Source organism: Bombina bombina, chromosome 7, assembly GCF_027579735.1.
Source record: "Bombina bombina isolate aBomBom1 chromosome 7, aBomBom1.pri, whole genome shotgun sequence".
Taxonomy (NCBI): domain Eukaryota; kingdom Metazoa; phylum Chordata; class Amphibia; order Anura; family Bombinatoridae; genus Bombina; species Bombina bombina.
In genome coordinates this window covers 245,760,403-245,777,090 of record NC_069505.1, presented here as the reverse complement: position 1 = coordinate 245,777,090, position 16,688 = coordinate 245,760,403, and the positions used below count along the sequence as shown (strand labels likewise).

The following is a 16,688-nucleotide window of genomic DNA, read 5'->3' as shown; positions in this document are numbered from 1 at the left end:
CCGGTCTCTCCCATTCCTTAAAATAATCTCTGTAGCCCGATCTGGTACAGGAAACACCTCCACCATGGAAGGCAAGTCAAAATACTTGTTTAGTTTACTTGACTTCTTTGGATTGACTACGACGGTAGTGTCGGAGTCCAGGGTAGTTAAAACCTCCTTAAGTAACAAACGGAGGTGTTCGAGCTTCAACCTGAAAGAAACAACTTGAGTATCCGCTAAAGGTATTACACAGAGTCTGAGATTTCACCCTCAGATGCTACCGAAGTATCTTCCTCTTCAGGTTTCTGGGAAGGGACATTCGGAATAGCCACTACTATATCAGCAACCTTACTCACTGATTGATTACATTTCCTCTTGCGCTTTCCCTGCAGCATGGGAAAAGCAGACAACGCATCAGATACCGCTGATGACATTAGGGAAGCGATGTCTTGCAAGGTAACTCCAGGTGGAGTAATAGAGGAAGCGCAGGGCACTGGCTGTATGGACGCTAAATTTTGGGACGCTTGAGGAGAAAGCTGCGGCATATCTTGAACATTGTCAGAAGACTCCTGAACAGCATCCGCCTTAGACAATATTGGCTAAGGAAAAAGTCTATCCCTGTAATGTAAAGTTCTCTCAATACATGAGGAACAGAAAGGGATTGGTGGTTCTACAAAAGCATCAAAACATAAAGAACATGTAACATCTTGCAGGGTTTCTTGGTCCATCTTTATTCACCAATAAGCAGTAAAAAAGGAAAACAAACTGATATTTTATTCAGAAAATAGCCCCCCAAGAAACCGTTACAGTTCCTTTAAATTTTTAAAGAAAAAAATAACTACTTTATTTTTCTGTCATTTAATAAAACCAAAATGGCCCCCAAAAAAACACTGCAGACAACTCTACACCTCAGCTTAGCTTCGCTGAGGTGCTTGCCTGCCTGCTAACGGAGTGTACTATTCTGTAGCTAATCCGGACTCAACCTTTTACAAATTACGGTCCGGTAACCGCAACGCTGCTATATCTGTAACGCAGCTGTCTTCCCCACTTCGGAACACAGGAAGTGTGACAGAAAAAAAAAAAAGGCACGCAATAGCAACTGCCGCCATAGCCAACTCCGCCAATCGTGGGCGTAACAACCTGAAAACTCCTGTTCGGCTAAATGTATTACCACAGCCGTCGGAAGTCAAGTAAAAATCACACCACCATGAACTGAGCTTAGCACCCAGGTGGAAAAGGGCTTAGCACTCAAAGGGTTAAAAGTATGATCCTATTAAACTGGATATAGTTCACCTACCAATAATTACATTAATATCAATGATTTATCCGAGTAATCCTAATTGTAAATAACTAAATCAGTTATTTTCAGATATACCTGGAAAATAAGAAAAATTATTATCCTAACAAAGAAACAAATTATTTAATTGATTTAAATATAAAAGTCTTACTGCTAGTGATATGTCGCTGTCACAAAGGTTTTCCAGATCTTGTTGACAGAGGCAAGATCATGCGATTTCTGTAGGTCTCACTAATGTAACAGTAAACATTTATATCCTTAGCTTAGACCTACTACCATTTCTTTAATAAAAAGCAAGGTAGGAATAATTAACCCCACGCTATCTATCTTCCACTCACATTTTAATGAAAACGGATGATTCAACACTGGAAAAAGAATATAGGTGATAGAGAATACAGGCGATAGAGAATAGGACATGTGATGTCTCCTTTCCTCTGTCTTAAGAAAACAACACCCAAATGATTGTTTAGCTAATTAGCACATCTAGGGAAGTATCCCCACTTGCTTTTCCCCAGAAGTATTCTGTAAACATTATTACCAATGAACCAGAGAACTCTGGGTAAGATATGCAAATGAGTACAATATCTCCATTTTTTTTCGTCACTCTCTAAACAAAGTTTAGAATATAGGGGGTGCTAAAAAAGTCTAACATATGAAAGTCCTATATGTGAGTCTTATATATATATATAAAACAGAAGTCTTAATATCTGCAAGACCGGGGGGCTGCAAGACCTCAGTCTGCCACTAACAGCACATTTGGGTGCTGCTACACTTGTGAGTACATTGGATGTTGGGGGCATATCATTTTGGGGAGAGAATCATAGTCCCAATTGATGTGCACAAGGGGAGGCGCCCCTCATTTGTCTTTCAGGCTTTGTATCAATCTCAAAATGTTTGCTTCCATACAGTATCTGACCACAGAATCCCCTTATGGGGAAAGTGTACCAAAACCAAAACAGACCACTTCTGTGGGAAGGCAAGCAGGGATTCGTGTCTAGATGTGCTAATTGTCTGTACAATGATTTGGGGGGTTCATACATTTATGAAATAGAGGATTTAAATTTTACAGTTATATCTCCACAATAACTTAAATGAAAGATATCACTATGCCATTAGTCACAGCAGATACCGCTATACCATTAGTCGCAGCAGATACCGCGATACCAGTAGTCGCAGCAGATACCGCGATACCAGTAGTCGCAGCAGATACCGCGATACCAGTAGTCGCAGCAGATACCGCGATACCAGTAGTCGCAGCAGATACCGCGATACCAGTAGTCGCAGCAGATACCGCGATACCAGTAGTCGCAGCAGATACCGCGATACCAGTAGTCGCAGCAGATACCGCGATACCAGTAGTCGCAGCAGATACCGCGATACCATTAGTCGCAGCAGATACCGCAATACCATTAGTCGCAGCAGATACCGCTATGCCATTAGTCGCAGCAGATACCGCTATGCCATTAGTCGCAGCAGATACCGCGATACCATTAGTCGCAGCAGATACCGCTATGCCATTAGTCGCAGCAGATACCGCTATACCATTAGTCGCAGCAGATACCACTATATGATTATTCGCAGGATTACCCGTCTATGGTTTTGCTATAGGAGGAATATGTTAAATGGATATAAATAAGCGCACACACAAAAAAAAATGTTCAAACCCAGTAGTGCTTTGCTGCTTCTTTAACTCATGGAAGACATTACACAGAGAGCAGGGCTCGACAAACCCAGGAGCCTGGGAGCCACTGGCTCCTAGAATTTTACCCCTGGCTCCTAACGTTTTGGGTTATTCTCCATATTTCTATATACAAATCCAACTGTCTGGCTCCTAAATATTCTTACTGGCTCCTAATTTTTGAACATATTTGTCAAGCACTGATATGTATAGAAGAATAATAAAATGAACATATTACAGCATTTCCTTCTTGCATGTGTGTGCCTCTCTAAGGAACAACTCGTAGAATATATAGCAATTGTATGCGGTTTAAAAGGAAGAACAAATATTGGTGTGTGGCCCTTTTAGCTCCTAAAAACAAATGACTACATGAAAATGCATCAGAAGACAAAATCTGAGCTCAGAGTGTTTATAGGGACTTAAACTAGGAATACAATTACACAAAGAATATAAAAATGTTCATCGTTGGAGAGATAAATAAAAAGTAAATGCAATCATGCGTATACAGCTTACCTGAAATAAGGACTGATTGCTGCAAGAACATTTTTATGGCAGGAGAATTTTTTACCGTGATCCACTTCTACAATAATATCGGTCAGCTTCCCTTCGTCGTACATGGACTTAAGTTGCTGGAGAATGCTGCACGCATGGTACGGATCTACGCCAGTGCTGACAGAGCTGGAAGGAGTGCCGTTCTGTGTATGTGAAAACTTGGCTACTTCTGCAAAAGTGAAATACTTAAGTTACTCCACTAGACTAACAAAGAAGAACAATGTTTTCACAAGTCCATTCTAACAATCTGGGCCAATCCTGTTTTGGTGAAAGCGCTTTGTGTTAAAGGGACAGCACTTCATACTGTAATGTAAAATGTATAATTATGCTTAATATAATAACTTTACAATGGACTTGATTTGTCCAGTTCTATGAAAGTACACATGAAACTTACAAGCATAACCCTGCCTCATATACGCACCTTACTGGCTTTAACAGAGGATAAGGTTATGTTATTGTTTTGCAATTTGTAATGGCCATAAATAGCCTGATCCACCTCAGTAACAAGTACAGATTGGCACATACAAGTAAGGCAAGTCGTAGCTGGAGTGTGGATATTAAAAAGCAATAGCAGCAAATACGATGGCAACGCATTCAGAACTGCCCCTGTCCCTTTAAAAGGAAAATACAAAAGAAAATAATATATACAAATAATGACCATCAGAGAGCAGCAGTTAAAGAGATATGAAACGCAAAATGTTTCTCTTTTGTGATTCAGATAGAGAATACAATTTTATTAATGTTTTCCAATTTACTTCTGTCATCAAATTTGCTTTGTCCTCATGTTATTCTTTGTTGAAGAGATACCTAGGTAGGTAGCGTTCACGTCTGGAGCACTACATAACAGGAAATAGTGCTGCCATCTAGTGCTCTTGTAATGTATAACACTGTTGCAAAACTGCTGAAGACACGTGCACGCTCCTGAACTTACCTTCTGCTTTTCAACAAAGGATATAAAGAACATTTGATAATGGTAATACATTGGAAAGTTGTTTAAAATTGTATGTTCTATCTGAATCACGAAAGAAGATTTTGGGGCTTTACGACCCTTTAAACATACTACACAATATTTTTGGCTAAATATTTAATTCAGGCTTGTGGTTATGATTTTAAAACTGACAGGAAAACGTTATAGGCGAAGAGGGACACATTCCCATGAGCATTAAATCAAAATGTGGTTTTATCCAAGACTGAAACATCCATTAAAATAAAAAATAGCAATACACTCGAAAGATACCCATATTTACTGCAAGAAAGAAAGAAAAAGAATGTGTTTAAAGGGACAGAAGTGTCAAATAAAAATGCTCTAATACACGGCTTGACAAACCCAGGCGCCAGGGATCCACTGGCACCTTAAAATGAGTCCATGATGCCCTAGTTTAGAGCCCCTAAGATACCCATGGGCGTCCCCCACTTTCCCTCACTGGCTGCCATCAGCCACACCTACAATTTACCTTGGCCCAGCTGGATTATTTCTAGGCCTCACATTTGTGAAATCTAAACACACACACAGTCAACAGAATATGTTGTGGTATCATGAAGTAGCCGGGTGATAGCAAAGCCACAAAATGCATAATTTAACAAACTTAATGATAATCTGCGCAAAAAGCATTAAATATTATATTAGCTCATTTTAGTAAAACGGACATTACCCAAGCAGCTGTGGGTGCATCAAACATATATAGGATGCAATGTAATTCCTTCATCTTCACTATCTTTTTTGCAAAAACCCCCTTGTAAACCTCATTCCCTAAGAATTACTTGGGATGAATGCCAGAGGATTGCCGGGGCGCCTTCCTTGAACCCCCCAGACAGAGGCAAAAGAAAGTGTAGATGGGGGAATTACTGCACATCTGGCTTTATCCAAAGCCGCTTGGGTACTGTCCGTTTTACCCAGGTAATCCTAGGATTATAACACTATTAATCAAAGAGAGAAATGTGTAGTGTCAAAAATAAATAACTACACGAAAGACAGGGATTTCAGCATCCAATTTTTTATTTTTGGGTCATAATGCCCAACTAAACATAAATGTCTAGAAAAATTCAACAGTGTAGTATTGTTCCTACAAACATGTAACGGGTTAGCAACCAAATAAATAAATAGCCTATAGCTTATGCACAGGAGCTGTATCAAATTAGTACATAGGATGCGTATGCTAGGTATCTTGAAACTGGAGTCTGAGACCTTTGCCTATTTATGTACAAAATAACCTATACCGCAAACAACACCTCCACCAGAGGTTGGCATGCAATGAATTGCACAAATCAGCCAACTTAGTATACCATGAGGATCTATGTTTATGTGACACACCTCTATGTTGAGTGAATAGAACACAGTAAATGTCATAGAATTTGCAAATTCAGATAATTCAACCAAAATTGCATTTAGGTCGTAACAAAATAAATACATAAATAGAGCATGCTCTTAGAGGTAGATTTGGACTGGAAGGTACCTAACAACACCATTTCAGAGGGCACCACTATTTATCATTGTATCTGGTGTCATGAAAAATAATAATTAGGATCTATGTTAGGTCCCCCACTCCAAGGTCCAAAATGTACCACTATTAAGTTGCAACTATGAATAAAGAGGATACAAACATAAAACAAGCAGTATTGCACAGTATGTTAAAGTTCTCCTGTCAAGGGAGCTGCTGTGAACCGTATCTTATTTCCAGGAACACAGAACAGATGAAATAGCAGTTCCTAGGCTTTCCGGTTTGCCAAAATACCTTTCATGGATACCGTCCATGTAAGACAGAATAAATTGCTTCTAACAAATAAGCCATATAATTACGTGTTCAGAGGGGTAAAGGTATTCATCCCTCCGTTCCAGTAGCACACGGCATGAGTTAGCACAAAACTCCAGGCTTCCGAAAGGTAGAACTGGTATATCTTAATTGAAACCGCCAACTTTTGTTTCCTTCAGGTGCAACAAAGTATCAAACTTGTTTGTCTCAAGGCCGAGCCATCCGCTCCATGTACGTCACTTGCCGCCGCGCGTTTCACCCCCCACGTGACCACAGCGTCATGGGGTTTCCTCAGGGCAAACAAATGATTCGTTTGCCCTGAGGAAACCCCATGACGCTGTGGTCACGTTCGTTTGCCCTGAGGAAACCCCATGTACGTCGGCAAGTGACGTACATGGAGCGGATGGCTCGGCCTTGAGACAAACAAGTTTGATACTTTGTTGCACCTGAAGGAAACAAAAGTTGGCGGTTTCAATTAAGATATACCAGTTCTACCTTTCGGAAGCCTGGAGTTTTGTGCTAACTCATGCCGTGTGCTACTGGAACGGAGGGATGGAATACCTTTACCCCTCTGAACACGTAATTATATGGCTTATTTGTTAGAAGCAATTTATTCTGTCTTACATGGACGGTATCCATGAAAGGTATTTTGGCAAACCGGAAAGCCTAGGAACTGCTATTTCATATGTTCTGTCTTCCTGGAAATAAGATACGGTTCACAGCAGCTCCCTTGACAGGACAACTTTAACATACTGTGCAATACTGCTTGTTTTATGTTTGTATCCTCTTTATTCATAGTTGCAACTTAATATTGGTAAATTTTGGACCTTGGAGTGGGGGACCTAACATAGATCCTAATTATTATTTTTCATGACACCAGATACTATGATAAATAGTGGTGCCCTCTGAAATGGTGTTGTTAGGTACCTTCCAGTCCAAATCTACCTCTTAGAGCATGCTCTATTTATGCATTTATTTTGTTACGACCTAAATGCAATTTTGGTTGAATTATCTGAATTTGCAAATTCTATGACATTTACTGTGTTCTATTCACTCAACATAGAGGTGTGTCACACAAACATAGATCCTCATGGTATACTAAGTTGGCTGATTTGTGCAATTCATTGCATGCCAACCTCTGGTGGAGGTGTTGTTTGCGGTATAGGTTATTTTGTACATAAATAGGCAAAGGTCTCAGACTTCAGTTTCAAGATACCTAGCATACGCATCCTATGTACTAATTTGATACAGCTCCTGTGCATAAGCTATAGGCTATTTATTTATTTGGTTGCTAACCTGTTACATGTTTGTAGGAACAATACTGCACTGTTGAATTTTTCTAGACATTTATGTTTAGTTGGGAATTATGACCCAAAAATAAAAAATTGGATGCTGAAATCCCTGTCTTTCGTGTAGTTATTTATTTTTGACACTACACATTTCTCTCTTTGATTAATAGTGTTATAATATTTAAAGGGTCTGCATTCTAATCCTGTATATGATGTTTAAACCAGGTTAATTACTATACCTGGTGTATTTCTACAGCCTGACTCCCCTATTCTTGTATATATTTTTCATAATCCTAGGATTAACCGGATTTCTTACTTTACCCGTAACATTATATTTTTAACTAAAATAAGAGTTCAGTGTGAACACATTGCTTTTATATAACTTTTATGTTTTGTTTGTTTGTATTTAATGTGTTTTTAATGTGTTTTTAATGTGCGTCACATGGGAAAATGGAAATAGACTTATTTCATGCTACTGGAGGAGTTTCCCTGTTCACCGCTGAAAGTATTGGAGTTGTCCTTATCGGCCAATAAACAATGACCCTACAGATGAGCTGGCACAACAATTGCATTTCCCACAAGAGTCAAAATCAATTTATTTTTTTATGTCAAACTTATTTTTTAGCTACAATGTTTAAATACACCTCCTCCATGAGGTAAATATTGTGGTAAAAAAAATGTTAATTTGCTATATTTTCCTATGGCAACAAACCTCTTTCATACAAACAAATGTACTTGTTATTCTTCACCATAAAAGACGTACACCTCCCCCACGTCTCCTCTCATACACACTGACCTCACTATGACACCATTAATCATATTGCAGCTCCAACAGTTGCTACACCCATGGATAGATATCTGTACTCCAGCTAATACACTTCATACGTTTACTTCACATTTAATTCATTTCCTTAAAAGGGACATGAAACCCAAAATGTTTCTTTCATGATTCAGAAAGATCATGCGATTTTTAAACAACTTTATAATTTACTTCAATTAGCAATTTCTTTTTTTTCTTAGTATCATTTGTAGAAAAGCAGGGACGTAAGCTTAGGAGCCCATTTCCGGAGCCCTATATCCTAATACGTAGCACTCCAGACACATACCTAGGAATCTCTACAACACAGAATATCATGGGAATAAAGCACATATGATAATAGAAGTAAATTGGAAACATTTTGGGTTTCACGTCCCTTTAAAGGACATTATACACTCATTTTTTTTTCCTTTGCATAAATGTTTTGTAGATGATCTATTTATATAGCCCATAAAGTTTTTTCTTTTAAAAAATTTATAGTTTTGCTTATTTTTAAATAACATTGCTCTGATTTTCAGACTCCTAACCAAGCCCCAAAGTTTTATGAGAATACCGTCAGCTACCTACTCCAGCTTGCTCCTGTTTATGTAAAGGGTCTTTTCATATACAAATGAAGGGGGAGGGTCTTATTTCCCACTTGCAGTGGGCTTTCCGTCTACCTTTTCAACATAGCTAAACTGAGAGTTTTTAAACAGTATATTTATATCAGTATCTGTACATATTCTGTATAGTAGTGTCTACTACATGCAGTTATATGACAATTAGTGTATACTGTATATTTATATCTGTATCTGTACATATTCTGTATAGTAGTGTCTACTACATACAGTTATATGACAATTAGTGTATACTGTATATTTATATCAGTATCTGTACATATTCTGTATAGTAGTGTCTACTACATGCAGTTATATGACAATTAGTGTATACTGTATATTTATATCCGTATCTGTACATATTCTGTATAGTAGTGTCTATTATATTCAATTATATGACAATTGGTGTATACTGTATATTTATATCAGTATCTGTACATATTCTGTATAGTAGTGTCTATTACATGCAGTTATATGATAATTAGTGTATACTGTATATTTATATCCGTATCTGTACATATTCTGTATAGTAGTGTCTACTACATGCAGTTATATGACAATTAGTGTATACTGTATATTTATATCAGTATCTGTACATATTCTGTATAGTAGTCTCTACTACATGGAGTTATATGACAATTAGTGTATACTGTATATTTATATCAGTATCTGTACATATTCTGTATAGTAGTGTCTATTACATGCAGTTATATGACAATTAGTGTATACTGTATATTTATATCAGTATCTGTACATATTCTGTATAGTAGTGTCAATTACATGCAGTTATATGACAATTAGTGTATATTATATATTTATATCAGTATCTGTACATATTCTGTATAGTGGTGTCTATTACATGCAGTTATATGACAGTGTATACTGTATAGTTATACCAGTATCTGTACATATTCTGTATAGTAGTGTCTATTACACGCAGTTATATGACAATTAGTGTATACTGTATATTTATATCAGAATCTGTACATATTCTGTATAGTAGTGTCTACTACATGCAGTTATATGACAATTAGTGTATACTGTATATTTATATCAGTATCTGTACATATTCTGTATAGTAGTGTCTACTACATGCAGTTATATGACAATTAGTGTATACTGTATATTTATATCCGTATCTGTACATATTCTGTATAGTAGTGTCTATTACATGCAGTTATATGACAATTAGTGTATACTGTATATTTATATCAGTATCTGTACATATTCTGTATAGTAGTGTCTATTACATGCAGTTATATGACAATTAGTGTATACTGTATATTTATATCAGTATCTGTACATATTCTGTATAGTAGTGTCTACTACATGCAGTTATATGACAATTAGTGTATACTGTATATTTATATCAGTATCTGTACATATTCTGTATAGTAGTGTCTATTACATGCAGTTATATGACAATTAGTGTAAACTGTATATTTATATCAGTATCTGTACATATTCTGTATAGTAGTGTCTATGACATGCAGTTATATGACAATTAGTGTATACAGTATATTTATATCAGTATCTGTACATATTCTGTATAGTAGTGTCTATTACATGCAGTTATATGACAATTAGTGTATACTGTATATTTATATCAGTGTCTGTACATATTCTGTATAGTAGTGTCTATTACATGCAGTTATATGACAATTAGTGTAAACTGTATATTTATATCAGTATCTGTACATATTCTGTATAGTAGTGTCTATGACATGCAGTTATATGACAATTAGTGTATACAGTATATTTATATCAGTATCTGTACATATTCTGTATAGTAGTGTCTATTACATGCAGTTATATGACAATTAGTGTATACTGTATATTTATATCAGCATCTGTACATATTCTGTATAGTAGTGTCTGTTACATGCAGTTATATGACAATTAGTGTATACTGTATATTTATATCAGTATCTGTACATATTCTGTATAGTAGTGTCTACTACATGCAGTTATATGACAATTAGTGTATACTGTATATTTATATCAGTATCTGTACATATTCTGTATAGTAGTGTCTATTACATGCAGTTATATGACAATTAGTGTATAATGTATATTTATATCAGTATCTGTACATATTCTGTATAGTAGTGTCTATTGCATGCAGTTATATGACAATTAGTGTATACTGTATATTTATATCAGTATCTGTACATATTCTGTATAGTGGTATCTATTACATGCAGTTATATGACAATTAGCGTATACTGTATATTCATACCAGTATCTGTACATATTCTGTATAGTGGTGTCTATTACATGCAGTTATATGACAATTAGCGTATACTGTATATTCATACCAGTATCTGTACATATTCTGTATAGTAGTGTCTATTACATGCAGTTATATGACAATTAGTGTATACTGTATATTTATATCAGTATCTGTACATATTCTGTATAGTAGTGTCTATTACATGCAGTTATATGACAATTAGTGTATACTGTATATTTATATCAGTATCTGTACATATTCTGTATAGTGGTGTCTATTACATGCAGTTATATGACAATTAGCGTATACTGTATATTCATACCAGTATCTGTACATATTCTGTATAGTAGTGTCTATTACATGCAGTTATATGACAATTAGTGTATACTGTATATTTATATCAGTATCTGTACATATTCTGTATAGTGGTATCTATTACATGCAGTTATATGACAATTAGTGTATACTGTATATTAATATCAGTATCTGTACATATTCTGTATAGTAGTGTCTATTACATGCAGTTATATGACAATTAGTGTATACTGTATATTTATATCAGTGCCTATAAATATTCTGTATAGTAGTGTCTATTGCATGCAGTTATATGACAATTAGTGTATACTGTATATTTATATCAGTATCTGTACATATTCTGTATAGTAGTGTCTATTACATGCAGTTATATGACAATTAGTGTATACTGTATATTTATATCAGTATCTGTACATATTCTGTATAGTTGTGTATTACATGCAGTTATATGACAATTAGTGTATACTGTATATTTATATCAGTATCTGTACATATTCTTTAAAGTAGTGTCTATTACATGCAGTTATATGACAATTACTGTATACTGTATATTTATATCAGTATCTGTACATATTCTGTATAGTAGTGTCTATTACATGCAGTTATGTGACAATTACTGTATACTGTATATTTATATCAGTATCTGTACATATTCTGTATAGTAGTGTCCATTACATGCAATTATGTGACAATTACTGTATACTGTATATTTATATCAGTATCTGTACATATTCTGTATAGTAGTGTCTATTACATGCAGTTATATGACAATTAGTGTATACTGTATATTTATATCAGTATCTGTACATATTCTGTATAGTAGTGTCTATTACATGCAGTTATATGACAATTAGTGTATACTGTATATTTATATCAGTATCTGTACATATTCTGTATAGTTGTGTATTACATGCAGTTATATGACAATTAGTGTATACTGTATATTTATATCAGTATCTGTACATATTCTGTATAGTAGTGTCTATTACATGCAGTTATATGACAATTAGTGTATACTGTATATTTATATCAGTATCTGTACATATTCTGTATAGTAGTGTCCATTACATGCAGTTATGTGACAATTACTGTATACTGTATATTTATATCAGTATCTGTACATATTCTGTATAGTAGTGTCTATTACATGCAGTTATATGACAATTAGTGTATACTGTATATTTATATCAGTATCTGTACATATTCTGTATAGTAGTGTCCATTACATGCAGTTATGTGACAATTACTGTATACTGTATATTTATATCAGTATCTGTACATATTCTGTATAGTAGTGTCTATTACATGCAGTTATATGACAATTAGTGTATACTGTATATTTATATCAGTATCTGTACATATTCTGTATAGTAGTGTCTATTACATGCAGTTATATGACAATTAGTGTATAATGTATATTTATATCAGTATCTGTACATATTCTTTAAAGTAGTGTCTATTACATGCAGTTATATGACAATTAGTGTATACTGTATATTTATATCAGTATCTGTACATATTCTGTATAGTAGTGTCCATTACATGCAGTTATATGACAATTACTGTATACTGTATATTTATATCAGTATCTGTACATATTCTGTATAGTAGTGTCCATTACATGCAGTTATGTGACAATTACTGTATACTGTATATTTATATCAGTATCTGTACATATTCTGTATAGTAGTGTCTATTACATGCAGTTATATGACAATTAGTGTATACTGTATATTTATATCAGTATCTGTACATATTCTGTATAGTAGTGTCTATTACATGCAGTTATATGACAATTAGTGTATACTGTATATTTATATCAGTATCTGTACATATTCTGTATAGTTGTGTATTACATGCAGTTATATGACAATTAGTGTATACTGTATATTTATATCAGTATCTGTACATATTCTTTAAAGTAGTGTCTATTACATGCAGTTATATGACAATTAGTGTATACTGTATATTTATATCAGTATCTGTACATATTCTGTATAGTAGTGTCCATTACATGCAGTTATATGACAATTACTGTATACTGTATATTTATATCAGTATCTGTACATATTCTGTATAGTAGTGTCCATTACATGCAGTTATATGACAATTAGTGTATACTGTATATTTATATCAGTATCTGTACATATTCTGTATAGTAGTGTCTATTACATGCAGTTATATGACAATTAGTGTATACTGTATATTTATATCAGTGCCTATAAATATTCTGTATAGTAGTGTCTATTACATGCAGTTATATGACAATTAGTGTATACTGTATATTTATATCAGTGCCTATAAATATTCTGTATAGTAGTGTCTATTACATGCAGTTATATGACAATTAGTGTATACTGTATATTTATATCAGTGCCTATAAATATTCTGTATAGTAGTGTCTATTACATGCAGTTATATGACAATTAGTGTATACTGTATATTTATATCAGTGCCTATAAATATTCTGTATAGTAGTGTCTATTACATGCAGTTATATGACAATTAGTGTATACTGTATATTTATATCAGTGCCTATAAATATTCTGTATAGTAGTGTCTATTACATGCAGTTATATAACGATTAGTGTACACTATATTTATATCACTATCTGTACATATTCTGTATGGTAGTGTCTATTACATGCAGTTATATGACAATTAGTGTATACTGTATATTTATATCAGTATCTGTACATATTCTGTATAGTAGTGTCAATTACATGCAGTTATATGACAATTAGTGTATATTATATATTTATATCAGTATCTGTACATATTCTGTATAGTGGTGTCTATTACATGCAGTTATATGACAGTGTATACTGTATAGTTATACCAGTATCTGTACATATTCTGTATAGTAGTGTCTATTACACGCAGTTATATGACAATTAGTATATACTGTATATTTATATCAGTATCTGTACATATTCTGTATAGTAGTGTCTATTACATGCAGTTATATGACAATTAGTGTATACTGTATATTTATATCAGTATCTGTACATATTCTGTATAGTAGTGTCTGTTACATGCAGTTATATGACAATTAGTGTATACTGTATATTTATATCAGTATCTGTACATATTCTGTATAGTAGTGTCTATTACATGCAGTTATATGACAATTAGTGCAGTGGTCGATAAATCTGTTTAAAATTTAGGAGCAAGGAAGAATATTTAGGAGCCAGACATACTTTTAGGAGAAAGACAGTGGTATTTGTATATAGATCTATGGAAAATAACCTAAATTTTTAGTAGCCAGGGGTAAAATTCTAGGAGCCAGTGGCTACCTGGCTCCTGGGTTTGTCGAGCCCTGAATTAGTGTATACTGTCTTTACCTCTGGGTGATCCTTGGTAAATCTGAGTGACAACATAATCCAACAGGTGTGTGCCAAGCACTGATGACCTCACACATTTGTACCTTGGGTTAGATACATGTTGTGATCAGAGATGTGTGACTGGGAACCTCTTATTGACAACCCAGAATGCATCAACAGCTCAGTCTCCCTATTTCTATTGTTATGTGATCTGGAGACAGACAGACATACAAATATATCAAATTGGCATCAGCAGGATATTTTATGACACAGCTTAAAGGGACATGAAACAGAGACAAATATCTAACAGCTCTGAAAAACGTGTCCTATAGCTCCTAAAGGGAAATGGGTCCCTAGCCACCCAATAAGGTTTAAATACAAAAGATAGTTGAAAATGAGCGCCTTTCTGAAGGCAAGGACTGGTACCGAGTTGTCTATACTAACCAGAGATCCTAAAAGATCTGAATAAAGATACAAATGTAGATATATAAGTACACAAAAACAGAAACTTATATTAAATATAAAATGTATAAAAAATATGCAAAATTAGATAGAATAAGATACTAAAATACTTAATAAAAATATTTAACACAGAATATATACCATTAAAAATACTATTGAATATCACAAATACATGCATGGATCCATGACTAAAAGATAAACAACTTTGAAACAGTAAAAAAACAATAGATGCGCTATTAACAATATAAATATAAATATGCAGTGTCTCAAGTCCTAATATGTAGTATGTATCAACATATCATGCAGATACAATAGGACTGGAATAAATGAAATCAGTTCAGTGAAATGAATAGTTCATCAAGTTAATACAGTTCTCCAACGTGGTAATGTATCCAAAGTGAGAAATGCAGAAACAATTCCAAAAATAGTGTTTGTGTACACAAAAATGGAAAAAATGAAACACATACAAAAAAAAAAAAAAAAAAAAAAAAAAAAAAAATGGCCATTGTGCAATGTGAATAAAAATGAATAAAAAGTGAAAAAAATTTGTAATGAAGTGTACAAAAATAAACTGTATAAATCCAAAAAAACAATAGAAAATCCTTAGTGGAAATAGTGATCAAATAATCCTTGTGAGTATACACACTGCAGACAGCTAAATTCATCTATATCACACACACACACATATATAAATATACTGCAGACAGCTAAATGCATCTATATCACACACGTACACACATTATATATATATATATATATATATATATATATATATATATATATATACTGCAGACAGTTAAATTCATCTATATCACACACACACGTACACACAGACACGCATATATAAATATACTGCAGGCGGCTAAATTCATCTATATCACACGTATATATATATATATATATATATATATATATATATACATACTGCAGACGGCTAAATTCATCTATATTGCACACACACAGGCGCACACATATAAATATACTGCAGACAGCTAAATTCCTCTATATCACACACACACGTACGTACAAACATATATAAATATACTGCAGACAGCTAAATGCATCTATATCACACACGTACACACATATATAAATATACTGCAGATGGCTAAATGCATCTATATCCCACACACACACACACACACGTACACACATATATAAATATACTGCAGACGGCTAAATTCATCTATATCACACACACATGTACACATATATAAATAACCAGCATCCCAGGGGATATAAAGCACATTATGTAGCACACACATCACAGTTACAGATATATATATATACACTGCAGACAGCTAAATTCATCTATATCAGACACACACATATATAAATATACTTCAGACAGCTAAATGCACCTATATCACACACGTACACACACACACACATATATA

At 34.2% G+C, this 16,688-nt stretch overlaps 1 protein-coding gene across 1 annotated transcript in view; it reads right to left on the bottom strand.

Moving 5' to 3' along the window:
- KBTBD8 (kelch repeat and BTB domain containing 8) overlaps nt 1-16,688 on the bottom strand; it is a 65,977-nt gene that overhangs the window by 39,613 nt on the left and 9,676 nt on the right. The window contains exon 2 of the mRNA XM_053720690.1: nt 3,468-3,675. Coding sequence (XP_053576665.1) covers nt 3,468-3,675 — 208 coding nt within the window. The remainder of the gene's footprint in view (nt 1-3,467; nt 3,676-16,688) is intronic.